Genomic DNA, 27,924 nt, shown 5'->3' with positions numbered 1-27,924 from the left:
AAACGATAAATTATAAAGTACTAAAAGAATAATTATAAATTAGTAAAAAAATTAAATGCAATTTAGTTAAAACACAATATTTATAAAACATTAGTTTTTATAATCTTATTTTAATTATAATTAGATCACATATTAATTTAAAAATTTTATAAACTCTAATTTATTTTTATAGCTTTGAAGTTCTTATCGTCGTCACCTCAGTCATTACTACAACCAATATCATTTTCACCTTCAACTGACGATAAAGACTAAATCAATGACGAAAGATGATACCGGTGACGAAAACAATGGTGATGACAACAGTGGTGACGATGAAAGCGGTAACTTTAAAGTTAGAAAAATGAATTAAGGTTTATAAATTTCTCAAATTAATATTTGATCTAATTATAATTAAAATAAAATTATTAAATTAATATTTTATAAATATTGTATTTTAATATAATCACATTTAATCTTTTATTAATTTATAATTATATATTTAATATTTTATAAATTAAAATTTTATTAATTAATTTAATAATACTCATCTTTAACGGTATTTATTTGAGTTTGACGAGCGTCGTAAATTTTTTCAATTGTTAAATAATAAAATGAAAAAATTGGGACAAAGGTTTGAGCAGAAAACGACAGGTCACAAAGTCACACACAAAATCTGACAAGAAATCGTTAAAAAAGATCAACAGCTTGCGTGTCTTACTTAGAATCTTCTCCTGACATTGTTCGGTTCATGATCGTGATCCTAGTCATCAAGTTACGTCTACGTGTCAAAATAATCTCTATCGCGGACACGTGTCTTCTTTATAAAATCCTCCCGTAGCGTATTTCCCTGTATATATAAACCCCTGTTCTGCTCCTTCTAATTTCAGGCTCTCCGTTTCGTTCATTGATTCATTCATTCTCTGCAACTCTTCAAATCTGTTTGGTATTTTTAGCAAACCATTTGTACGATTGGATTTCTAAACAATACTATCTTCTCTCGAAATCTTCATCTTTATTCTCTCGAGGCGGTTTGAATTATTTTTTCTCGGAAAAAGAGAAAATGAAGGAAAGTGTGGGAAATCCTCTTCACCTCAAATCTTTGAACCATATCTCGCTTGTGTGTCGATCGGTTGAGGAATCCATGAATTTCTATCAGAATGTTCTTGGGTTTGTTCCAATCAGGAGGCCTGGATCATTCGACTTTAATGGGGCTTGGTAATCATTAAAAACAATTTGTCCTTTTTTTTCAAGTTTAATTTGTTCGATGAAATTCCTAATAAATCTTGGATTAATTTTTTTTTGGGTATGATGTAGGTTGTTTGGACATGGAATTGGAGTCCATCTTCTGCAATCAGAGAATCCCGAGAATATGCCCATGAAAAAGAAAATCAATCCCAAGGATAACCACATTTCTTTTCAGGTTTTTTTTTCTGTTCAATTATTCTTAATGATTATACGAAACTAGGTTTCAGTGTTCAATTTTATCATGAAAATTCTGTTGCAATTTTCCTTTTACATTCTAGTGATTATAAGATAATATCTTCAGAATTTATCTGTCGCAAATTTGTTCAGATAATATCTTCAGTGTTCAATTACTCATAGCAGATATAGCTTTGCAGCTTGTATAACTCATGGATGTATTAATTTGTTCAGTGTGAGAGCATGGGGGCAGTGGAGAAGAAGCTGAAGGATATGGAAATAGAATACGTGAGGGCAATGGTGGAAGAAGCTGGGATCTACGTGGAACAACTCTTCTTCCACGACCCGGATGGGTTCATGATCGAGATATGCAACTGCGATAACCTGCCGGTGATCCCACTGGGCGGCGAGATGGTTCGATCCTGCTCTCGGATCAACCTGCAAGTGCTTCAACGTCAGCAGATACAGCAAGTGGTTCAGCAGTGAGACCCAGCAATGAGAATCATATGAGAAGAAAGCACACCCGTTCTGCTTTCTTTGTGTAATGATCCTATCTACGTATGTTTTTTCTTTAGTTTTGTAATAAAAAACACTGCAATGTGATCACGAGGGAAAGTGACCATTTTGGTTGATTGAAACTGGGTTTTTTTCTCTCATATACGTACGTACCTGTATACGTTCTTGATGGAATGGTTAGTATAATTTAATGCACAGGTGGAAGCTAGTTTTAATTGATGATGATGAATCAGTTTGTTATTTGGAACGAGACTAGAACTATACTTCCAAATGTATAGTTTTCTTACCATTAATTTATAAAATAAAATTTATTGTTCACCTTCGTTTGTCTCTATTCATGCTTTCGTTATTCATTGTACCAGATACGGATGTAGACGTTTTTCATCGTACCAGATGCGGATGAGTCTAATACATCATCATATCAAACAATGATATTAACTTGTCATCATATAATGGCATCTCATCATTAAAATATTATCAAGGAGATCAGATTTAAAAGTCTGTTTCAGTAAGGGCTCGTGATATAGCAAAGAAAATTACATTTGGCAGCATTCTCCACCATTATATCTTTACCCCACTCGACCAAACACGTCCAGTTGCAGACCAAACCGACAACAACATCCTAATTGAAACAAAACAACATCAATCATTCATTCACACCCAGAACGCTACGTCCACACTTCCTTCACAAACTGAAACAACCCCATTGCACCCCAGATTCAACATACATTTGCTTCATCAAGAACAGTTGAAAAAGGAGCACACAAAACCAACATGCATTTCATAAAATAATACGAAGAATTATATATATATGTGTGTGTTTATTTTACATTATTTCAACCCTCCATATCATCTATATATAACAGGTAAAAAACAAGCAAATGAAACAATGAGGGGGAGAGTAGTACAGTATAGCTTAGCCAGCACCTCTAGCCAACATTTGCTCGTAGTTTTCAATGGATTCAAGCCTCTGTAGCAGAAGCTGGTGCCTGAACTTCTGGATGAAAGCCTCGGCACTTTCGTTTATGTCGACCGATGGCTTTTTCTCCAGCTTATTCGTGGGAGCAGCAGCTGCCTTTCTCTCTGTCATTATCTTATTGTAGACACCCGTTTTTGTCCGGGTCTTTCCTATCTAATTTAATTTTAATTTTTTATTATTATTATTATTATTATTATTTATTTATTATTATTATTATATTAATTACATATTACAATATTTTGGCAGGCCAAAGCCCATTACAACCGGCCCAAACAGGACCCAACATTGGTAGGGTTTCACCCTATCTCACTAACCCATCAGATTAGGGTTTCAAACCCTAAAATAGATTAGGGTTTCAAACCCTAAAACAAATTAGGGTTTTAACCCTAATCCCCTAATGACAACCGCCGACCTAACTCATCAGCAAGCCAGCCAGCCGCCTCTGGCTATTTAGCTTCCCCAGCCTTGCGTGGTCTTCACCGGTCACTCCCGAGCCGAGTGAGCCGCCGCTGGTGAGTTCTCGAGCCACCGCCAATCTCTCCAGTTCATCCGTCATCCACAGTGACCCTCAACAGTGAGATAGCAGAGAAATCAATTAAAAATTGGAAAAATCCAAGCAAATCTATTCAAATCCAAGAGATGACAGCATGAGTATAGGGATATCATTCCCTACGAACTCAACCATCCATCAGTTAGAAGATATCAACACATGCATCAATAAAAAAGAAAAACCGAAGAAAAAAGGGGGGGGATTCGAACCACAACAAAAAAAGAAAAAAAGAAAAAAGAGGAGTAGGAGAGGATAATACCTTCATCGGAGGAGTGCCGGAAAGCCAAGTGGTCGCCGGAGTTCAAAGCTTTCGAGAGGTATAATCTTGGATCTAGGGTTGCTAGGTGGTTTTTAGAGGAAAATGGTTTAGGTTTCTGGTAAAGGAGGGTGAGGGGATGCTTTTGGGATCACCTGGTCCCTCCGGCCGCCGCGCCAGCAGCCGTGCGTCGCTGCTTGCTACCGTAAGCTCAGCCGGGTCCCTCTCTCCGATGAGAGGAGTTTAAGAGATTTTTGAATCTCTCTCTCCTCTCTATTTGGATAAGAGATGAGAAATGGGGATGAATGGGTAAGCAAGCCCGATCTTGGGCTCATATTATTCAATCAAAACGGCGCCGTTTCAGCAAGGGACCTTCAGCGTGTTTTTATCTTGTGGGGTAACTACACGTTTAGTCCCCCGCGCTTTGTAATATAATTATTAAGCCATATAATGAAGTTATATATTATTTGATTTCGAGCCTTTATTTTTCCTTCCTTACATTTTAGTCCTGCTATTACTTGTTATGCTATTCTGGTTATATGTGACTTTGGTCCCAATATTTATAATCATTTCAATTTAGTCACGGGTTTTTGTGTGTTGCTTATTTTTTGTGAACGTTCGAATTTGGATATGATATTTATGTATCTTACATTTTAGTCACTGATCATGTGTTGTTTTTTTATGTTCGAATTTGACAGCAATATTTGTAAATCTATCATTTTAGTCACTGGTAGCTTGTGTTGTGTATTTTTGTTGACATTTGAATCTGGTCATTTCATTTGTAAATATTTTATTTTTAGTCACTGATTTAATGTGTTATCATGTTCTGTTAATATTAGAATCTAGTCATGGTATTTGTAAAGTTATTATTATGGTCACTGTTTTACATTTGGTTTATTTATGATTCGGCCTTCATGTTTGTGTTTATTTCATTTAAGTCCTTTTTTTTGTTATTTTATCTTTGGGAAAGTTCCTGCTAGTATCATAGTATTTTATTTTCTTATATTTCAGTCCTTAATTGAAATGTTGGGTATTTTACTTCGAACTTTAACTTTCATCATTCTTATATTTTAGTCATTTTACACTGTTAATTGTTTTTAGTTAAATGTTTGATTTCACTTATTAATTTGTGATGTGTTTATTTTATTCCTTGCCGTTAGTTTTACTTTTTCATATTTTGATTTGCCAGGTTTGATGTTTGTTCATTTAGGCCTTAATATTAAATTATAATGTGTATGCTTGCTTGGTGTAAATATATTTATATTAGCGCATAGATCATGTTTACATCGATTAAATTATTTATTTATTTATTTATGTTTTCCATATGTATATAAATTGTATGTGCAAGGTGATTTATTTACTTTATTTTTCCTATTAAATTTCTAATTTGCAAATTGAATGATATTCGAGATTTATTTATTTTTTATGTATATAAGTGTTGTTAAGTGTATTTATGTGTATTTCGTGTGGAGCCCACCTTTGTGCCTTATATATACATATATTTGCTTTTCTTCCATGATTTATATTCATATTAATTTATTTTGTGTCAGCACTTTATGTATCTCTCGTATTTGGTTAAACATTTCATAACTAATTCGAATAATTTTGAGAACACAAATTTGTAGAACGTGCATGGAAAGTATCGCTTGATCGAAGTGGTACAATCTGATATGACATTCGAACAAATGTGAACTTGAAATTAATTTGATTTTATTTTGTTAATCCATTTCATTTTAAATCGAACATTGCAATGAATGTCTCTAAATAATAATTTATTTCATTTCATGTAAGTTATTAATTTTCATTCTACGATGTATATTCGATCCTTTTTTATCAATTTATTTCATTGAATGCGAGTGCAAATAGTCGATTTTCATTTTTAGTCGATTCATATATTTATTAACGAGGGAATATTCTTTTATTGATAAGAAATAGTCGAGTTAGCTTTCTCGATGGAGGATTGCTAATTTCGAGATTTCTTTTCGAATTAAAGAATTTTCTCTAATTAATTGATTCGAAGCAAATTAATCAACGTTCGATAAATAGATCATATTTTAACTTTATATTCGATTTGTAATTTCCACTATTTTACGACAACATGTAAGCGACACAGTACCATTTTTGGGCGCTGTGGGGGTGCTTACCCTTCCCCACACGTAACCGACTCCCGAACCTGTTAAATTTGATTTCTGGTAAATGTAGACCATTTTTGTCTTAAAAAATGATTTTTCTTAAATTTCTTTTAAAAAGACGTTTTTAGGTATTCGACCTACCTAACCCAAAGGTCGATGGCGACTCTATTCAATTTAATCCAAATTAATCCAAAATACTCAATTTTTCAAAATAAAAGTCATAATCGTTTTTTAAAATAATATTTAATTGTTTTACAAAAAAAATGGTTATGACAGCTTGGCGACTCCGCTGGGGAAGGAACTAGAGAGTCAGGCTGTCGGTCGCTTATATATGGTCGTTATGGTGGAAATTATAAGTTCGAATCTTTAGTAAAACTATGATCTATTTATTGAATTTTTATTTATTATTTTTATATACTAACATTTTAATTGTTTTCATTTTTTTCAGATATTTCTTAGTTCTCGTTGGGTGTTATTTTTTTATTTTCCCTGTTTTTTGAGTCAAAGGTTTGTTTGTTTCTCCTCACACACATCACTTTCATTAGCATAACACGAGCTCTAGACATGAGCTTCGATCCAAATTAGTTAGGGTGATTGCTTTACTCTCGTAAGAATTTATTCTTCGTATGAGTTTTAGCAAACAACCCATGGGATACATACCTTATACCTTCGTAGGAATTTATTCCTCGTATGGGTATAAGGCAGTGAATCCCCTCGAATTGAACTCGATCCGTTTGAAACCTGTAATGGGTGAGGATTGAGGGTTTGGTAGCCCAAGGGGGCACCGACATCAAGGACAATTCGAGTCCCTTTCCTGTTAGAACCGAAACCATGCATATAGTGAACCGTAAAATGGTCACCCTAGGTATAGCTATATCGAATCTCTGTCCGTCAGCATGTACCTAAAATAGGTGTACACAAAGGAGGAATATTTCTAAACCCTTACCTTTTGTTTTAAGTTTGTAGAATATATTTATTCTTTTAGAATAAAAGCATGCGAACTAGATACCATGCGGTTAGGATTATTTTCTTGAAATTAAATCATTTTTGGGTAGATAGCATGTCCGGGTAGGATTGTTATTTAATTGAAAGCATGTTTGGGTAGATATCATGACGGGGTAGGTGGTATATTCATCTCTGACTAATATTTTTATCCGTATAAATTATTTTACATGTACTAACTCGTTTTTCTCTTTTGTTTTTGCACACTAACTTATTTATTTTGTTTGTGTCGTTTTTCATCCTTCTTTGCATTACATTGCATCGACATAATATAATGCGAAAATATTGATCCGCAAGGGGATATCCATGAGAAAATCTTCGCAAGAAGAGATAAAAGTTTTCAATCAAGCGATCGCATACACAGACATGCATCGAGGGCTAAAAAGAAGTCCAGAGTACAAGAATGAGATTTTCTCGAAGATCGTGCATCATTCAATACTGAGATGATGATCCACTGATTCAAGGAGTAATCTAGCAGTGGAGTCTTATCTACAATCATTTCATCGCTAGTTATCAAAGAGCGACACACCGACCTCACTACCACAGAGGCATTAACGGAGTCAGATTACAGAGCGCTAGAGGGGCATCATTATTGAGGACGAAGATCCGAAAGGAAGCAGTGATCCATTCCAGGCTCACCATCTAAGCGAAGACATGTTTGTAAATTGGATTGTCTTGTAATGCGAAAACTTTTATTTCTGGTGAAGACTATTCTATGATATTCATCGTTGGGGTCAACATTTTTCCATCTGCATTTGCATCTTTTTATTTTGCATATATATTTTATTTTTAAGCATTTTCATATGCATCATTCATAAAAACATGAGATCAATTTGTGGAGAAGTCTGTGGAAGTGATCCTGATCACGTGACCATATTGAGAATATAAACAAGAAGCTGAAATCAACACGATAGAAGCTTGTTCGATTGAGTCTTCCAGGATGGTTCGAGAAAATAGTCCCCGTTCCTGGAGGTCCATGATGTTGATCTCGGGTACGACTACAATATAGGAAGCTTCAGTCATTCCGCTGAGAATTGTAAGACACTGAAGATCAAGGTCCAGAACTTGAGGGCATCTACAATTGAAGAAAATTGGGGCATTACTTCTAACACTTGAACTGAGAGATTATTTTGTTTGAACTCGTTTTGTTATCTCTTTTATATTTGCATAAATATTTTTAATCTTAATACTTGAATTTATACTACCTTTTAAGGTTGAATAATGGAACAAATTTTAATCTTGAGTTCTTTGAATATCAAATGAATTACATATTCTCTTAATTCTTCAAGAATTATAGATCTTTGACATATGCCAAGATTGGACCTATCTTATCCCGTCTAAAACCCAAAATAAAATCTCGATTTTTACCCGAGATAATTCCTGGTCACTACCAAATAACCAATTTTTGACATTCTATCTCTTTGAGACCTTGAGATATTCTTTTCGACCTTGAAACATTCCCTCTCTTTAAGGCCTTGAAACATTCTTTCCACCTTGAAACACTGCATTTATTTTTTGAGACACAAAAATCATACCCGTACCTTTCTTTGAGCCAATAAAGTCACCATCGTCTTCTTAGACGTAAAACCAACATTTTCTACCAATAAAACCTACAGACATTGAGTACGAGATGTTCACTTGAACATAAACCTTCCTACAAAGAAGACACAGTATGGGGCATCTCGCATCAATTTTATGAAGACGAGCATGAGCAATGAAGACATGTTGAGAGCAAGAAGCGAAGAGAAAAAATGGAATTCATTCAAAATAATTCTATCATGCATTAATTACTGTTTTCATTTAAATAAAAATTAATCCTGAAAATTTATCCCCCTGGGGATACCTCTTCTGCAAGGACTTCTGTCTATGAGATGATGAACGGCTTTCTTTCTTTATCCCTTCACAAAAGGAGAAAATATATCCCTTGTGTCCCCTTGAGCCTGAATGATATTTTCTTTTGATTCAACCCTAACCAAGGACCACCCTCCACACTGGGGGGCAATGTGAAGGAAATCTGAGTGAAGAAAATTGATCCAAATGAGATACCGAAAGGTGAACCAGACGCAGAGTGCAAAGATCAAACCAAAGAAAAAAATCAAAGCAAAAATCAAAGAAAAAGCAAAGAACAAAAGAGGACAAAGAACACAGACAAAGAGTCTCCTGACTTAAATGGCGCATTGAGCTTCAAACCGTGAGATTAATCAAAAACAATCACTCTAGAATCACTTGACTCGAAGATCATAAAACATCAAGAGAAGAGCATGCGAGTAGATTCAAATTGAGCAAAACAGGATCGAAGGCATCAGAGTTAATTGATCCTTGGTTCAAATACCCTTAAAACACATGTTTGGGCCTTTTATCCCTTTCTTTCATAACCCTGAACCATGACCTACATTACGTGCCTTACAAGTCCCTTCTAATCATACATGGATTTCTAAGCGGAAGAGACTATCTTCATATTTCATCCCGTCCGTCAGGATTAATCTTTTATTTTCAAAAAAAAAGTTTTCTAAAATCTTTAATGCATGATAGAGAAAAATAACAAAGGGGGGTTAAAGACGTAAAATTCTGAGTAACGTCTTGAAACCAAAGGAGGATTCGAGTTGAAAACCTGAAAGGACGGCTCGAATATGAAGGTTATTACATAGGAGACGATTGCTCAAATCCCTTGATGAGGCATCACACAACATGAATGAGAACATGAGAGTTGGGAGTCAGAGCACACTTCCAATAGCTGAGTACAGAAGCTACTCCATCAGATCAGAGAACATCAAATAAATGAGAACACTATACTGTTGACCAAAAATAACCACTTGAGATTTTTTTATCCTTCCTTACTTAACCATCTCTCAAAGATAGCATTGATCTTGACACTTGTCAAATAGCTATAATTTATTGAAGGATTAAAAGAGTAATTAATTCTTTGATATCCAATGAACTCTTGTTTTATGATTTGTCAATTGTGAAACCTTAAAAGGGGCAATATGTTCATATCTTTTGATTAAACATTTTTCAAAATTATTTTAATTGATATTTTCATACTTTTGAAAATAAAAGAAGAAGAAAAAATTTTCAAACAAGATAATCTCTGGAGGCATATCTTAGAATTCAACAAATATCTCACCGAAGCTCAGAATCGAAGCTGGGGCAAGAGAAAGTTAATTTTTGGACAAAATTTGATGGGACAAACAAATGGTCTCAGGTCAAGGTTTGCAAGAGTACACCATGGTGGAAATACGGACAAGTTGAATCAATGATAGACTGCTCTCGCGATCATTCTCCTTCTAGATCGAGAAAAGTATATACATACATACACACACATACATACATACATACATACATCCATGATACATAAAATTTGCATCAAACATTTATCATCATGTGTATTAAAGACATTTTTCTCCTCACTTGAGGACAAATTCAATAAAAGAAGATCAAATAAATTTCATCTTGACATCTATCATAACTTCCAAGATAGTTAGTCAAAATTGCATCATTCTGATCTTTTCAGGAAATTAGAGCTCGGAAATAACCAGGTGTTTTCAACCTGAAAGAACAATGCAATCCACATATTTGGCTTCCTGAAGTCAACAATCAGATCTTCTGAAGATGTTTCCTCAACATGCAGGAATCAATAGATAAACTTTGAGCTATTGAGATTATTTTCTTTAAAAAAAATAAAGTGTCGTCTCACTTGAGATAGTTTTCTTAAAAACAAATTTTATTTTGTCTCGCTTGAGACAACATTCTCTTTAAAACAAATTACGTCTCGCTTGAGACATTTTCCACAAATTTTGAGAATTTTAAAACAAATTGCGTCTCGCTTGAGACATTTTTCCTTTGAGATACAAATTTTGAATTTGATTCACTTAAAACAAAATTAATCTCACCTTAGATTGTTGTTTCTTTCAAAACAAATTTTGTCTCGCTTGAGACCTTTTCCCTTTGAGATCCAAATTTCGAATTTGTTTCACATTAAACAAAGTTGATCTCACTTGAGATCGTTTTCTCAAAAACAAACTTTGTCTCGCTTGAGACAATTTCTCTAAAAACAAATTTTGTCTCATTTGAGACTATATCTTAAAGCAAATTTCATCTCGCTTGAGACATCATTTTCTCTCATAATACAAATTTCAAGGTTGTTGTACTTAAAGCAAAATTAATATCACTTGAGATTTTCAAAGCTGATTGGTCTCGCACGAGACAGTTTTCCCTTTTAACAAATCCTGAAATTGTTTCATTTGAAACAAATAAACACTTTTGAAAACACCCTTGAGATTATTTCCATATAAACAAAATCGACAATATTTGAATCTTTTAAAACGATTTTTGTCTCTTGAGATAGTTTCTCTTGAAAAAATCTTTGAGTTTGTTCCTTTTGAATAAAAATCTTGGAGTTTGTTCCTTTTGAATAAATATCTTTGAGTTGTTTCTTTTGAAAAAATCTTTGAGTCTATTTATTTTAAAAAAAAGTTTTGTCTCTCTTGAGACAGTTTCTCTTGAAAAAATCTTTGAGTTTGTTCCTTTTGAATAAAAATCTTGGAGTTTGTTCCTTTTGAATAAATATCTTTGAGTTGTTTCTTTTGAAAAATCTTTGAGTCTATTTATTTTGAAACAAAGTTTTGTCTCTCTTGAGACAATTTCGTGAAAAATCTTTGAGTCTGAAACAAAGTTTGGTCTCTCTTGAGACAATTTTGTGAAAAAAATCTTTGAGATTGTTTCTTTTGAAAAAAATCTTTGAGTTTGTTTCTTTGGAAACAAAATTTTTTCTCTCTTAAGATAGTTTCTTTTGAAACAAAAATCTTTGAGTTTGTTTCTTTTGAAACAAAATTTTGTCTCTCTTAAGATAATTTCTTTTGAAACAAAAATCTTTGAATCTGTTTCTCTTAAAATGAATTTTGTATCTCTTGAGACCGTTTCTTTTGAAGTAAATCTTTGAATATGTTCATTTTGAAAATCTTTGAGTTTGTTTCTCTTAACAAAATCATCTTTGAGTCAATTTCTTTAAAAACAAATGTTGTCTCTCTTGAGACGGTTTCTAATGAAAAAACTAACTTTTGAGAGTGTTTCATTTGAAACAAATTTGGTCTCACTTAAGATGAGATCCATCTTTGAGTCTGTTTCATTTGAAACAAAATTTTATCTCTTAAAGACAATTTCTTTTGAAAAAAATCTTTGAGTTTGTTTCCTTTGAAACAAAATTTTGTCTCTCGAGACAACTTCTTTTGAAAATACCCACCTTTGAGATTGTTTCTATTAAAACCAATTTTGTCTCGCATGAGACAGTTTCCTTTCAATGACATCTTTGAGTCGTTTCCCTTCAAACGAATTTTGTCTCTTGAAACATTTTCTCTTAAAATAAGATCATCTTTGAGTTTGTTTCTCTGGAAACAAGGTTTTATCCCTTAAAACAGTTTCTTTTGAAGAAAAATCTGAGTCTGTTTCTTTGGAAACAAAATTTTGTCTCACTAAGATACAATTTTCTGAAAAACAAAGTTTTGTCTCTTATGACAATGTTAAAAAAAAAAAAAATCATTGAATCTCTTTCTTTGGAAACAAAATTTTGTTTCTCTCGAGACAGTTTATTTGAGAAAAATCTTGGAGTTTGTTTCTTTGGAAACAAAATTTACCATCTTTGAATCTGTTTCCCTTGAAACAAAATAAACATCTTTGAGATCGTTTACCTTGAAATGAATTTCGTCTCATTTGAGACAATTTCCCATGAAATACCGATCTTTGAGAACGTTTCCCTTAAAAACAAATTTTGTCTCGCTTGAGACAATTCCCTTTAAATGCCATCTTTGGGTTGTTTCCTTTGAAACGAATCTTGTCTCTTTCGAGACAGTTGCTTTGGAAAAACTTATCTTTGAGTTTATTTCACTTGAAACAAAGCAAATATCTTTGAGATCGTTTCTCTTGAAACGAATTTTGTCTCCCTTGAGACAATTTTTATCAAAATTCAATCTTTGAGTTTGTTTCTATTGAAGCACATCTTTGAGTTGGTTTCTCTTGAAACCATAACTTCTAAAGATGGCCAGCCGTCCTCATCATGTAGGAACCGTGTCATCCCCAGACCAGATCTCCTTATCACGTAGGAGCCGTGTCAACCATAGATAACCAGCCGTACTCATCACGTAGGAACCGTGTTATCACCTTTAGATGGCCAGAACTCTTCATCACGTATGAGCCGTGTCATTCCCCGACCAGATGTCCTCATCATGTAGGAACCTTGTCACTTTTAGACGACCAGAACTCTTCATCATGTATGAGCAGTGTCGTCCCCAACAACCAACATTATCCAATTTCTAAGTTTAAAAGGGAGAGAACCAGACAAAAACGTGATGTCTTGTCGTCTTTGCCCTATTCTGGTTAACACAAGAATGTGCAAAGAGGGGCAGCTGTAGACACCCGTTTTTGTCCGGGTCTTTCCTATCTAATTTAATTTTAATTTTTTTTATTATTATTATTATTATTTATTATTATTATTATATTAATTACATATTACAATATTTTGGCAGGCCAAAGCCCATTACAACCGGCCCAAACAGGACCCAACATTGGTAGGGTTTCACCCTATCTCACTAACCCATCAGATTAGGGTTTCAAACCCTAAAACAGATTAGGGTTTCAAACCCTAAAACAAATTAGGGTTTTAACCCTAATCCCCTAATGACAGCCGCCGACCTAACTCATCAGCAAGCCAGCCAGCCGCCTCTGGCTATTTAGCTTCCCCAGCCTTGCGTGGTCTTCACCGGTCACTCCCGAGCCGAGTGAGCCGCCGCTGGTGAGTTCTCGAGCCACCGCCAATCTCTCCAGTTCATCCGTCATCCACAGTGACCCTCAACAGTGAGATAGCAGAGAAATCAATTAAAAATTGGAAAAATCCAAGCAAATCTATTCAAATCCAAGAGATGACAGCATGAGTATAGGGATATCATTCCCTACGAACTCAACCATCCATCAGTTAGAAGATATCAACACATGCATCAATAAAAAAGAAAAACCGAAGAAAAAAGGGGGGGGATTCGAACCACAACAAAAAAAGAAAAAAGAAAAAGAGGAGTAGGAGAGGATAATACCTTCATCGGAGGAGTGCCGGAAAGCCAAGTGGTCGCCGGAGTTCAAAGCTTTCGAGAGGTATAATCTTGGATCTAGGGTTGCTAGGTGGTTTTTAGAGGAAAATGGTTTAGGTTTCTGGTAAAGGAGGGTGAGGGGATGCTTTTGGGATCACCTGGTCCCTCCGGCCGCCGCGCCAGCAGCCGTGCGTCGCTGCTTGCTACCGCAAGCTCAGCCGGGTCCCTCTCTCCGATGAGAGGATTTAAGAGATTTTTGAATCTCTCTCTCCTCTCTATTGGATAAGAGATGAGAAATGGGGATGAATGGGTAAGCAAGCCCGATCTTGGGCTCATATTATTCAATCAAAACGGCGCCGTTTCAGCAAGGGACCTTCAGCGTGTTTTTATCTTGTGGGGTAACTACACGTTTAGTCCCCCGCGCTTTGTAATATAATTATTAAGCCATATAATGAAGTTATATTATTTGATTTCGAGCCTTTATTTTTCCTTCCTTACATTTTAGTCCTGCTATTACTTGTTATGCTATTCTGGTATATGTGACTTTGGTCCCAATATTTATAATCATTTCAATTTAGTCACGGGTTTTTGTGTGTTGCTTATTTTTTGTGAACGTTCGAATTTGGATATGATATTTATGTATCTTACATTTTAGTCACTGATCATGTGTTGTTTTTTATGTTCGAATTTGACAGCAATATTTGTAAATCTATCATTTTAGTCACTGGTAGCTTGTGTTGTGTATTTTTGTTGACATTTGAATCTGGTCATTTCATTTGTAAATATTTTATTTTAGTCACTGATTTAATGTGTTATCATGTTCTGTTAATATTAGAATCTAGTCATGGTATTTGTAAAGTTATTATTATGGTCACTGTTTTACATTTGGTTTATTTATGATTCGGCCTTCATGTTTGTGTTTATTTCATTTAAGTCCTTTTTTTTGTTATTTTATCTTTGGGAAAGTTCCTGCTAGTATCATAGTATTTTATTTTCTTATATTTCAGTCCTTAATTGAAATGTTGGGTATTTTACTTCGAACTTTAACTTTCATCATTCTTATATTTAGTCATTTTACACTGTTAATTGTTTTTAGTTAAATGTTTGATTTCACTTATTAATTTGTGATGTGTTTATTTTATTCCTTGCCGTTAGTTTTACTTTTTCATACTTTGATTTGCCAGGTTTGATGTTTGTTCATTTAGGCCTTAATATTAAATTATAATGTGTATGCTTGCTTGGTGTAAATATATTTATATTAGCGCATAGATCATGTTTACATCGATTAAATTATTTATTTATTTATTTATGTTTTCCATATGTATATAAATTGTATGTGCAAGGTGATTTATTTACTTTATTTTTCCTATTAAATTTCTAATTTGCAAATTGAATGATATTCGAGATTTATTTATTTTTTATGTATATAAGTGTTGTTAAGTGTATTTATGTGTATTTCGTGTGGAGCCCACCTTTGTGCCTTATATATACATATATTTGCTTTTCTTCCATGATTTATATTCATATTAATTTATTTTGTGTCAGCACTTTATGTATCTCTCGTATTTGGTTAAACATTTCATAACTAATTCGAATAATTTTGAGAACACAAATTTGTAGAACGTGCATGGAAAGTATCGCTTGATCGAAGTGGTACAATCCGATATGACATTCGAACAAATGTGAACTTGAAATTAATTTGATTTTTTTGTTAATCCATTTCATTTAAATCGAACATTGCAATGAATGTCTCTAAATAATAATTTATTTCATTTCATGTAAGTTATTAATTTTCATTCTACGATGTATATCGATCCTTTTTTATCAATTTATTTCATTGAATGCGAGTGCAAATAGTCGATTTCATTTTTAGTCGATTCATATATTTATTAACGAGGGAATATTCTTTTATTGATAAGAAATAGTCGAGTTAGCTTTCTCGATGGAGGATTGCTAATTTCGAGATTTCTTTTCGAATTAAAGAATTTTCTCTAATTAATTGATTCGAAGCAAATTAATCAACGTTCGATAAATAGATCATATTTTAACTTTATATTCGATTTGTAATTTCCACTATTTTACGACAACATGTAAGCGACACAGTACCATTTTTGGGCGCTGTGGGGGTGCTTACCCTTCCCCCACACGTAACCGACTCCCGAACCTGTTAAATTTGATTTCTGGTAAATGTAGACCATTTTTGTCTTAAAAAATGATTTTTCTTAAATTTCTTTTAAAAAGACGTTTTTAGGTATTCGACCTACCTAACCCAAAGGTCGATGGCGACTCTATTCAATTTAATCCAAATTAATCCAAAATACTCAATTTTTCAAAATAAAAGTCATAATCGTTTTTTAAAATAATATTTAATTGTTTTACAAAAAAAAAATGGTTATGACACTTATTATCTTTCAACTTACCACCGTTTGCTTCTGCAAATTTGGAGCTCTGGTATGGATGGGGCACCGAGCTTTTCTTCATTGTATTAATATCCCTCGATGGAGTAGCCTTGTTTCTTGACAAGGAGATGGTCTGCCATGCTTAGATATTTAAAGGCAGCAAAGTCAAATATTTTAATAGGCTAGCTGCGATTCCATTTTACAATGTTTGTTGCATCAGCACGCCATGTTGGAACTTTCAAATACAAGATGAAAGAGCATCTTTTTGAGTGGATACGCTAGGCTTCTATGGATTGCCTAACTTCATCAAAAATGTAATTTTATTTATCCAAAACTGGTTTATTTAAATAGTTTTATACATCTTCAAAATTAATTTTAAATAATTTTATATCCATACAATTATAATATTTAATATACTTTATATAATTCTCTTATATTCGTTAATGATATAATGAATTTTTTATTCGTATTTTTTTCATTTAATATTTTGTACTTAAATTGATATGTTTTGTTTAATAATTTTATTTGTTTATTTGATGTTATCTTTCCATTTTATCGTAACAATATATGTAAAAAAGTGAATAAAATGAGCTTTTGTAATCATCTAGCTGCTTAAGCCTTTGCCTTGTGTATGAAAATACTTAGGGGGTGTTTGGTTCAAGGATTGTGGGATTCCTATAGGATGGGAATCTCACATTCCCATGTTTGGTTGGCCGGGAATCTCATTCCCGGTAATGTTTTATTACCAATAGTAGATTTTTTGTGGTATATTACCGGGAATGCCATTACCTCCATTCCCTTAGGTATTGTAATATTACCGGCGTTTTGAACTAAAATGACCTTAAATTATTATTTTTTTTCAAAAATATCCTTCTTATGTCATTAAATAATAAAAATTCTACGAAGGTTAAATTACAAATTTATCCTTAAATTATTTTAGATTTACAAAAAAATCTATAATTAAAATTTTATATGAAGTTCAGGGGTTAAATTTTTTTTATCTTTTCATTAAACCTTTTTTATATTTTTAATTTTGTAAAAAAATTATATAAATATTATGAATTTAAATTTTTAAAGAAAATATATAAATATTTTACAATTTGTAATATTATACAAATATATAATAAGGAAAATTTGATCAAATATACATTCCAATAATCTTTTATTCCTTTAACTAAACACAGTAATCTTACATTCCTGCTAAACCAACCAAACACAAAATACAACATTCCTAGTAATCCTATTCCCTGATAATCTTATCCAAAAATTGTTGTTTAATTTCCAAGAATCGTGATTATTAAAAGTGTTGAGGCCATCTTGATAATATTGTACGTATGAGTTTAAATTATGAGGTAAGGGACAAGTTGTAACCCATATGGGTGCCCTAAACGCCAGGGTATGGCTGAATAATAGGGTTTGCCCATGTTATGAAATTGATATAAGAGCGTTTTGATATTATTTTATTCCATATAATATGGTCTTCTTGCTCAACCATCACCTGTCATTCCATTTTCCAACACAAACCCTAGTCTAATAAATTCATCGACAAAACCCAGTTTCTGTATTATTGCTTCCGCAAACGACTATTTCAGGCGAAGTTGTACAGAGTGAGTCACCTTAATATAAAGTTAAAATAAAGTATTATTAGTTTTGTTATTATTTAAATAATAAAATTGATAAAAAAATTATCTAAAATATTATTATTTTTATCTAAAACATTAATTTTTTAATATTTCTGATAAAAGTGTCCAATAATAACAAAACTGATAAAAGTAATAATGTTTTCGGTAATTTTTTATCGGTTTTATTATTTAAATAATAACAAAACCAATAACACATTTTTTAGCCGTATATTAAGACTTTCGCACGTGAACATTTTCACTATTACACATGATTAAAAACTGTGTTCATATCTAGTTTAAGAGTAAAAAAGCTTAGTCTACCTGTATTTTTAATTCTTTCATTAATAATATATTTTTATTCCTTTAAAAATTTTATTTGCTTAATAAATTTTAGTCTAATAGTATTTTGGTTCATGTAGACATAAATATTTAAGTTAAAAAAATAATTTATTAAATATTTAATTAAGTAAGATGCGAACTAAAGAAGTATAATCTCATATGCTCTCAAACTTTTTGGTCTAATAACAATTTAGGTTATTGTAAGTTTAAATATCAAACAAATTAGGCATTGTCTTCTGAATTTTGAGTTTAAATACATAATAAACCATTATATTTTTCTTAAAATTATCAATATTTTGACATTTGTCAGTATTTATTTTTGGCTCTTTCTCTGTATATATATATAATAAAGTAAAAAATTTGGTGAACTTAACAAGTAAAGAGTTGAACAATAAATTTTTTCAACTAACACGAACAAATAAAATTTTATCGAATTTATCAAATATCGAATATCGAATCTAGCATGGATTGACCAATTTTCAAATCAAATCTATCACTGTTTAACTCGTGGTCGACGTTCAATAAACACTCCCGTAGTATATCAGATACCACGATTATGTAATCAATTATTAACCTTTCTGGTATAAATACACTTTAGGTCTCATCGATATAATGATGAATTGACTGAAACTTATTAACCAATGTCTTAAAAATAAGCTTGAATAGGATATCGCATATACTACCCGACGAGTAAAATTGAGCCATATTTATGGGATCAGAAACCTCTGGAATAAGAACAATATGAATGTGGTTGATGTCTGGTAAAGGGAATTTTATATTAAGCATCGTGATATAATTAACCACATCTATATGATGTGTTAGAGTCATTAATAAAACACATCTTCATATTTATTTTTCTTATAAATCATCATTCAATAACACGTTAGTATATTGATTCGGAAAGAAACGTAGTGAGATAAAAACATTATCTTGAATGGGTAAATTTTAGTGTAATAATTGTAATTTTATAGATTAGTTACTAAACCAAAAACACGGTTAAAATTTAGTGATTGATAGTGTGGTTTAGCCTTCATTTTTATAGAACTCCTGAATATATATTTCAGACAATGAGATTTTTAACCCAGTTATTTTATATTTTAGCCTTTAAACTTTAATTATATTCATTTTGACCCATAAAATTTCATTTGTATTAAGTTTAACCAAATATGATATACAACAATAATACTATTTTTTTCTTATTCAAATGTTGAGGTAAATTATTTGATTATTTTATTCCATATAATAAAAAATCCAAAATATTTAAAAATGTTTTAAAAAGAGATGACATTAGCATTTCAATAATGATATAGTAGTTATTTTTTTGAATTTTTGATGACTTAACAAAAAATGATAAAATATGGCAGTGTTTCAGTAATGACACAATATCATTATTGTTTAACCACATTTGAGTTAAATTGATAAAAAAATATAAATTTGAAGGTAAAATGGATCACAATAAAAGTTTAAGGACTAAAATGTCTAACCTAATAAAGTTGAGGGGTCTAGTTATTCTACCTATATTTTGTCTTTTCTTTTGCAACCAACGCTTAAGTGAAGCCCAAGCTCAAAGTTAGGCCTAATCGTAGAACCCAACAATAAAGCGCAAAATCTCAAAAAAAAAAAAATTAGTCAACTTGAAGAATCGTATACTATACTATAATTTAAATTTTATTTTAGAAATTTTCAAGTAAAATTAAATTTATGAAATTTGATTTAAATCAAGTTTTTAAATTTTATGTTTAAATTTAATTATAAATATTTTATAATATTGTCGTAACCGTCTTTCGGTTGGGCCCCGGAATTGGGTTTCGACTTGAATTGATTGTGTTAGAGTCGCCACCGACCACTTTGAAACGAATTTAGGTGGGTCGGACACCATCTTACCTGATCTGCGTCTTTCCAGAAACGTGTCGGGTTCGGGAGTCGGTTACGGTCAAGGAAGGATTAGCACCCTTGAACTGCCCTTTCGATACCAATTAATTTGTCGGTTGTCTTTGATTGCGAAAATTAAAAATTAAAATTAAAATTTAAAACATCGATTCAGATAATTACCTTTGATTGGTTGAAATTACTACTGGAAAATAAAAAAATGTTAGATGGTAAATAAAGAAAATATCAACTAAAAAATAAATAAATAATAATAATAAAAAATAAAAAAGGATGTTAAAAAATAAAAAATATGTTGAAAGTTTTTCATTTACAGTGTCAGCTTGGGCTCCAACCAAGAGGGTTTTCTTTCCCCATGAAACCAGAACGTGGCCTTTGCATGAAGGAATTTTAAGTGGAAGATTACTAGGTGACAAGTAAAGCTTTGATGATGCCATGGTCCAAGAAAAAGTATTGAAATTAAGAACCTGAACATCATCTAAAATTTCGTTCATAAATCCACCACCAACCACGATCATCTTGTTCCCAACAACGGTAGATGCATGATTAAAGCGTGGCACAGGTGCTTCCACGGCAACCGACAACACCATCCAATTCTCGGAGTTCCCTGATGAATTAATCTCCGGGGCAGCAACACAGTGGGATTCAAGTTCATCAGAATGACTACAAGCAGGCGTAGCAGATTCAATATTTGTATTGTTGCTTTGTTATTGCTCCCGTCGCTTCCATCGACCTCGACCATAACGGTGACCCCCATTTATAACACTTGGTGGGCAACTTCGAGTGATGAGCCGGAGCAAGGAATATGGGATTTTCGCCATCCTCAAAAATGATATATGCAAACAATTAACGAAACTGAACAAACGATCCGTAATGAAGAATATGAGAACAACACAAACAAACAATTTCGACGCTATTCCACTCTGCAGTTGAAGACCCAAGCTGCCCAGAAAATGATACAGTCATTCCCTTCAAGCACCAACATCTTTTGCTTCAGCATGTGCTCGTGGTCTTGACCTTGGGGACTCTCGGTGAGAAGCTGATCTGCATTGAACTGTGCAACCACGTCCTTCAAGACCTCCCTTCCAACAGCTCTTTGACCACCGTCAACGGTGTACGTGGAAGCGCCAAGGATACTGGCGGTCGCACCGAGACCGGAAGCGACGCGTGCGAGGTTGGTCAAAAGAGAGACAGCGGCTTGGTTGCTTCCCCTTTGTCTCTATCTCTTGCTTGCTTTTCAGCTGGATTTTTACGCCTATCGAGCCATTTTTTTTCTCCCCCTCCAATCTAAAGTTGCCTTAAATAAATAGGCAGGCCCCCTGATAAAGATTCTCACTCTCATGTTTAAGAGAAAATTAAGAAAACTGTTGAAGAGACGTGCGAGAGTGGTGATAATGGGGTTAATGGGATAATGGGGGTTGTTACACACGGGCCTGAAAAAAAATTAAAATATTAATAATAATAATAATAATAATAAATACATATCTTTTTAAAACCCGGACAAAAGCGGGTGTCTACAGCTGCCCCTCTTTGCACATTCTTGTGTTAACAAGGATAAGGCAAAGACTAAAAAGACAACAAGTTTTTGTTCGATCCTCTCAAATGTGATTGGGCTTCCTGGAATTGGGTCTTTGTCTTCTTCTCGGTTTAAAGATTTCGGCTTGAAAATTCTTCCAGAAAGTAGTTCCTCACTGTTATCGAGCTGAATGAAATCAAACTCGTCAGTTTTTGTTGACAGATAGCCCTTCTCGCCTTGAGTTATGCTGTAAATTCGATTTGCCTCTGAGTTGAATGTAATCGAACTCGAAGGTATTTGGTTGGCAGATAGCCCTTCTCGACTTAAGCTATGCTGCAAATGATGGTGCCTTTGAGCTGAGTGTAATCGAACTCGAAGGTCTTTTGGTGAGTGGCCTCTGAATCGTCTTCTGGCTCAAGATACTTCACCGTGAAGGTGAAACTTGACCTGAAGAATTTGGTGTTGTAGTGCTATAGATGACTCATTCTTCGTGAAGTTGGGTCAATCTGTTAGGGTATGATACCATTCGTTGTGAAGTTGTGTATGACATATGGCCCCTTCATCGTGAAGTTTGAAATCCAATGCAAGTTGCGTTGTTTTGAGGCCAATATTCTTTGCCGTGAAGTTGAAATTGACTCTAAAACTGGAAAGTTTATTGGCATACACTCCTTCTTTGAATTGAATATCCTTCGTCGTGAAGTTGAAATCCAATCTAAAAATGGATGTTGCTTTTGTGCACGATTCCCTTCGTCGTGCAGTTGAAATCGCGGGTGGCCCCTTCGTCGTGAAGTTGAGCCTATAATTGGATATCCTTCGTCGTGAAGTTGAAATCCAAGTAAGTTGTATTGTTCCAAGTCCAATATCCTCCACCGTGAAGTTGAAATTGTCTCTGGAACTGGGAAATTGTTTGTTGACAACCAGCCGCCCCTTCGTTGTGAAGTTGAACTTGTGTTGCCTCGAGTCCAATATCCTTCGCTGTGAAGTTGAAATTGGCTCTGAGATTGGGAAATTGTTGTTGACAACCAGCGGTCCCTTCGTCGTGAAGTTGAACTTGCGTTGTATGGAGTCCAATATCCTTCGCTGTGAAGTTGAAATTGACTCTGAAATTGGGAAATTGTTTATTGACAACCAGCGGTCCCTTCGTCGTGAAGTTGAACTTGCGTTGTCTGGAGTCCAATATCTTTCGCTGTGAAGTTGAAATTAGCTCTGAAATTGGGAAGTTGTTGTTGACAACCAGCGGTCCCTTCGTCGTGAAGTTGAACTTGCGTTGTCTGGAGTCCAATATTCTTCGTTGTGAAGTTGAAATTGGCTCTGAAATTGGGAAGTTGTTGTTGACAACCAGCGGTCCCTTCGTCGTGAAGTTGAACTTGCGTTGTCTGGAGTCCAATATCCTTCGCTGTGAAGTTGAAATTGGCTCTGAAATTGGGAAGTTGTTGTTGACAACTAGTGGTCCCTTCGTCGTGAAGTTGAACTTGCGTTGTCTGGAGTCCAATATCCTTCGCTGTGAAGTTGAAATTGGCTCTGAAATTGGGAAGTTGTTGTTGACAACCAGCGGTCCCTTCGTCGTGAAGTTGAACTTGCGTTGTCTGGAGTTCAATATCCTCCGTCGTGAAGTTGAAAGTTATTTATTGACAACCAGCGGTCCCTTCGTCGTGAAGTTGAACTTGCATTGTCTGGAGTCCAATATCTTTCGCTGTGAAGTTGAAATTGGCTCTGAAATTGGGAAGTTGTTTAATGACAACCAGCGGTCCCTTCGTCGTGAAGTTGAACTTGCGTTGTCTGGAGTCCAATATCCTTCGTTGTGAAGTTGAAATCTACTCTCGAGCTAATTGTGTCGTTTCGAGAGAAACTTTCAATCTGTCGAGTTGGTCGAAGTGTAGCTTCTTGCTGCTGAGTTAAGCAACAAACATGAATCTTTAAAGGTGCTTTTGAATCGAGTATCCTTCGTCTTGAAGTCGAAACTTAACTCTAAAAGCTGCAAAAAATTATGTATGTGGAAAATGATAAATATGATGCTCTAAAATGTATGCATAAGATGCATGTAACATGAATTGGTTATATTTTATCTCCTGAAAAAGGTCTGATAATTTTCATTAGGATGTTGAATCCCCAAATGATGCCCCAATATCCAAAAATGCCCCAATATTTGATGTTGAATCTTCACAGATGCCCCAAATGTTCCTCATTTCTTGCTTCAGCATTGATTCTGAGCATTAGTTTTGTGTCTAAAAGTCACATGTCATTTACCAAGATCCATTCTAGAGAGACTGTCTTGTTTGAAAAAAATATTTTTCTTCTTTTTCTTGTTTTAGGAGAGAGACATGATAAAAATGTTGTAAAATATTGTTCGCAATTGAATCAAATTGTAAATGTGAGTTCAAAAAATATCAAAGGAATCAAGAGCTCTTTTAATGCTTTCAGAGTTACAAATCTTTGAAAAATGTTCAAATGGATGAGTTGGCTTTAGGTTAGCCTCCTTTCTAAGGTTTTGGTAACCCAAAATGTCATTTTTTTTAAATATCGAAATATGCTTTGGCATTTCATTTGGGTGCGGACATAATGACGCAACTAGAATGACCAATTACTAGACATTTTATTTCGGTCCTCTGAAATCTTCCATTTGTTCAAGCTTTGTAGGCTCCTCCAACAAAGGCAGTGTGAAAAAATATCGGTCTAAAAATGAAATTCTTGAGTGCTCGTGTGTAGTCGACTATAACAGGTGTTCCTTAACTCCCTTAGTCCAACATTACCGAAAATTTCTTGCTCAGATAAATTTGATTTAATTTTCCATTGTCTGGCTAGCTGAATCCATAAAGTCGGGGCGTTTAACCAATTACTTTAGAGGGACAGCTTAACATTATAATCACTTTTATCAGGTTTAACTGAAGGGTAATCTCATCACAAAGTCTTCGGCCTGACAAAAGCAGTGGAGCAAACACCGAATTGCCAAGTGTCCGAGCAATGTCATGGTTTGAATACAATCTATTCATAAAGCCAGGGCTTTCGAGTTTCCTCTGTAACCAATTGCCTTAGTGGAATAGCTCAGTTTTACGGATTTAATTTCTTAAGATTGTCAAGAAGAACCTGTTATAGTCTAGGTGTTTGTTGAAAGTAAAACATTTCATCTTTAGAGTTCAATTTTCAAGCAACTGACCTAAACTAGATTCACTTACTCGACTATTCCATCTGTGAAGATCATTATCATCACTGAACATCTTAAATAAAAAGTATAATAATGTCATATGCAAAAGGATGCCCCATGTTGTCCGCACCTTATGAAAGGAAAATGTTATATTGGTTAATTACAAGAGCAGGGTACGATGTTTGAGTGTATATTCTGGGTAAAGTCAAATTCCTTGTTTTAAATCATGTTACTTCGTCAAAGATATGTAACTTTGAACCATTTCAGAGTTTCTTAATTCATTTGATATTCAAAGAATTGCAAGTTTGCAAATGTGATTCATTGTTTAACATCTTTAAAGTAACATAAATTTATTTAAAAGTCCTTACAAAAACTTGAGAAAAAAATGAAAAAACAAATTCAAACAAAATGTCTCAAATGATGAAATGGTCTTCCTCACTTGGATGCCCCCAAGTTGTTGAAGTCAACTTGATTCTTGTTACGTATTTTATGTATGATTCTCTTGATTGTGGAGTAATTCTCGATAGTGCGCCCTGGGACTCCACTATGATTTTCGCAATGAGCGTTCTCATCATACTACCTGGGGTACGGGGCTTCATGGAATTCTCTGGATATGGTGACACCACGTGTGCGCGAAACAACTGTTGGTAAAGCTCCTTATATGTCATAGGATCAAAATGTTCTCATTTTTGATGAGACATGTGAATGTAAAAAAAGGAAAAATAATGCGAATGTAAAGAAAAATAACAAAATGCACAATATGTCTGAATGCATGATGCATGAAATGTTCGAGGCATTGATCCAAAAAATGTACATGTTATTATAAATAATCCTTATTGGGGCAAAAGTGTTACGTCTTAAGAGACAAAAATATTTTGAAGGCATAGACCCCGAACAACTTCTGATAGGTTGACTAGTCTTCTGCCTTCGTCTGTCACCGGTTGAATACCCTGTCAAACCGTTCCGGCTCCTTTGGCTAAAATGTGCAAATAACGAGCTGCTTGCCCCCAAAAGGTCTCGAAGGACTGCATCGCCGTCTTTCACTCTATGTCGAGCTTGTTCCAAACGAAAGTGCCATCGGAGCCCTCCACCCAAAGTTTATCGACTTGTTTCTAGAATTTATCAATAATGATCTCCAGCTTAGCTAGGGTTTCGCCATCTTGATCTCGCAGTTTTCGAAAGGACTCTTCGGGTCAGTAACATTTTCCTCGTCTTGCCCCTGCACCCCTTGCCTCCGAGTATTCTTTGACCACGGCTGGGCTTCTGAGCTTTTTATCTCTTTGTATTATAATCACTTTGTCCATTAATGCAGATTATTCATGTTTAACAAACACATTTTTTTTGGATCAACACCTCGTTTTAAATGATGTGAATGATGAAAACAAAATGAAATAGAACAAAAATTAAAAGGGGTTAGTGATGTAAATCAAAATAAAAAAAATAAAAAATCCTACCCCACATGATAATCTACCCGAACATGCTTAATATTCCTACACAGACATGATTTCTATCCCGCATGCTAATTTCAAACAAATCCTAGCCGCATATTTGTCTAGTTCGCATGCTTTGAACATAAAATAAAGCAGGAAACAAAGCATCCTAGGGTTTGGAATGATGTCTTGGGGTGAGCTCTAATTCCCTACACTCTCCCGGTTTAGGTTCTAAAAAGGTACTCGAGTTCTCCTTGCCGGTGCCCCCTTGGGCTTGCCTGACCCTTAGTCCTAAGCATATTACAAGCTTGTGTGGAATAAGTTAAACTCGAGAGGACATATTCTCTTATGCCCGCACGGTGAATAAATTCACACGAAGACATAAGGTATATGAATCCCGAAGGCTACTTGCTAGGCATATGCGGTGAATAAATTCACACGAATGCGTTGCTTTCACCCACACTTAAAACGGGTTCGGAGCTCGGGTTTAGAGCTTAGAGATGACAATTTTGAAAAAAATCTGAAATCATTAAAAAACATCAGTACAACTATTTATTTGAAACAAAATAATCAAAGATAAATAATTGGAATCGAATAAATAAATTAAAATTTAACATTTTCGCATAAAAGACAACCAAAAATTAATTTCAGCCTGACTCACTTACCTGTTCCCAGTGGAGTCGCCAAGCTGTCATAACAGTCTTTCGGTTGGTCCCCAAAATTGGGCTTCGACTTGAATTGATTGGGTTAGAGTAGCCACCGACCACTTTGAAACGAATTTAGGTGGGTCGGACACCATCTTACCTGATCTGCGTCTTGCCAGAAATGTGTCGGGTTCAGGAGTCGGTTACGGTCAAGGAAGGATTAGCACCCTTGAACTGCCCTTTCGGTACCAATTAATTTGTCGGTTGTCTTTGATTGCGAAAATTAAAAATTAAAATTAAAATTTAAAACATCGATTCAGATAATTACCTTTGATTGGTTGAAATTACTACTGGAAAATAAAAAAATGTTAGATGGTAAATAAAGAAAATATCAACTAAAAAATAAATAAATAATAATAATAAAAAATAAAAAAGGATGTTAAAAAATAAAAAATATGTTGAAAGTTTTTCATTTACAGTGTTAGCTTGGGCTCCAACCAAGAGGGTTTTCTTTCCCCATGAAACCAGAACGTGGCCTTTGCATGAAGGAATTTTAAGTGGAAGATTACTAGGTGACAAGTAAAGCTTTGATGATGTCATGGTCCAAGAAAAAGTATTGAAATTAAGAACCTGCACATCATCTAAAATTTCGTTCACAAATCCACCACCAACCACGATCATCTTGTTCCCAACAACGGTAGATGCATGATTAAAGCGTGGCACAGGTGCTTCCACGGCAACCGACAACACCATCCAATTCTCGGAGTTCCCTGATGAATTAATCTCCGGGGCAGCAACACAGTGGGATTCAAGTTAATCAGAATGACTACCAGCAGGCGTAGCAGATTCAATATTTGTATTGTTGCTTTGTTATTGCTCCCGTCGCTTCCATCGACCTCGACCATAACGGTGACCCTCGTTTATAACACTTGGTGGGCAACTTCGAGTGATGAGCCGGAGCAAGGAATATGGGATTTTCACCATCCTCAAAAATGATATATGCAAACAATTAACGAAACTGAACAAACGATCCGTAATG

General features: G+C 34.2%; 3 protein-coding genes across 3 annotated transcripts; 1 reads left to right on the top strand and 2 right to left on the bottom strand.

Annotated features, from left to right (window-relative positions):
- Positions 1-946: 946 nt before the first annotated feature.
- Positions 947-2,007, top strand: LOC120159572 (metallothiol transferase FosB-like). The gene is made up of 3 exons (XM_039170138.1): positions 947-1,194; positions 1,294-1,399; positions 1,633-2,007. Exons 1-3 carry the CDS (start codon positions 1,040-1,042, stop codon positions 1,882-1,884), a joined length of 513 nt encoding a protein of 170 aa, XP_039026069.1. The 5' UTR covers positions 947-1,039; the 3' UTR covers positions 1,885-2,007.
- An 823-nt stretch (positions 2,008-2,830) lies between these two features.
- LOC120159520 lies at positions 2,831-3,007 on the bottom strand. The gene has a single exon (XM_039170104.1). It carries the CDS (start codon positions 3,002-3,004, stop codon positions 2,831-2,833), a length of 174 nt encoding a protein of 57 aa, XP_039026035.1. The 5' UTR covers positions 3,005-3,007.
- A 10,510-nt stretch (positions 3,008-13,517) lies between these two features.
- On the bottom strand, positions 13,518-27,638 carry LOC120159519 (acyl-CoA-binding domain-containing protein 6-like). The gene is made up of 6 exons (XM_039170103.1): positions 27,363-27,638; positions 21,091-21,372; positions 20,920-20,975; positions 20,468-20,816; positions 13,913-14,027; positions 13,518-13,672 (listed from the first exon to the last, which is right to left on the bottom strand). The coding sequence occupies exons 1-6, from the start codon at positions 27,636-27,638 to the stop codon at positions 13,518-13,520; spliced, it is 1,233 nt and encodes a 410-aa protein (XP_039026034.1).
- Between the last annotated feature and the right edge of the window lie 286 nt (positions 27,639-27,924).

Source organism: Hibiscus syriacus, unplaced genomic scaffold (assembly GCF_006381635.1).
Source record: "Hibiscus syriacus cultivar Baekdansim isolate YM2019G1 unplaced genomic scaffold, ASM638163v2 tig00111366_pilon, whole genome shotgun sequence".
In the NCBI taxonomy this organism is placed as follows: Eukaryota; Viridiplantae; Streptophyta; class Magnoliopsida; order Malvales; family Malvaceae; genus Hibiscus; species Hibiscus syriacus.
The sequence above is the reverse complement of the archived record's forward strand: the minus strand, read 5'-3'. Positions and strand labels throughout refer to the sequence as shown.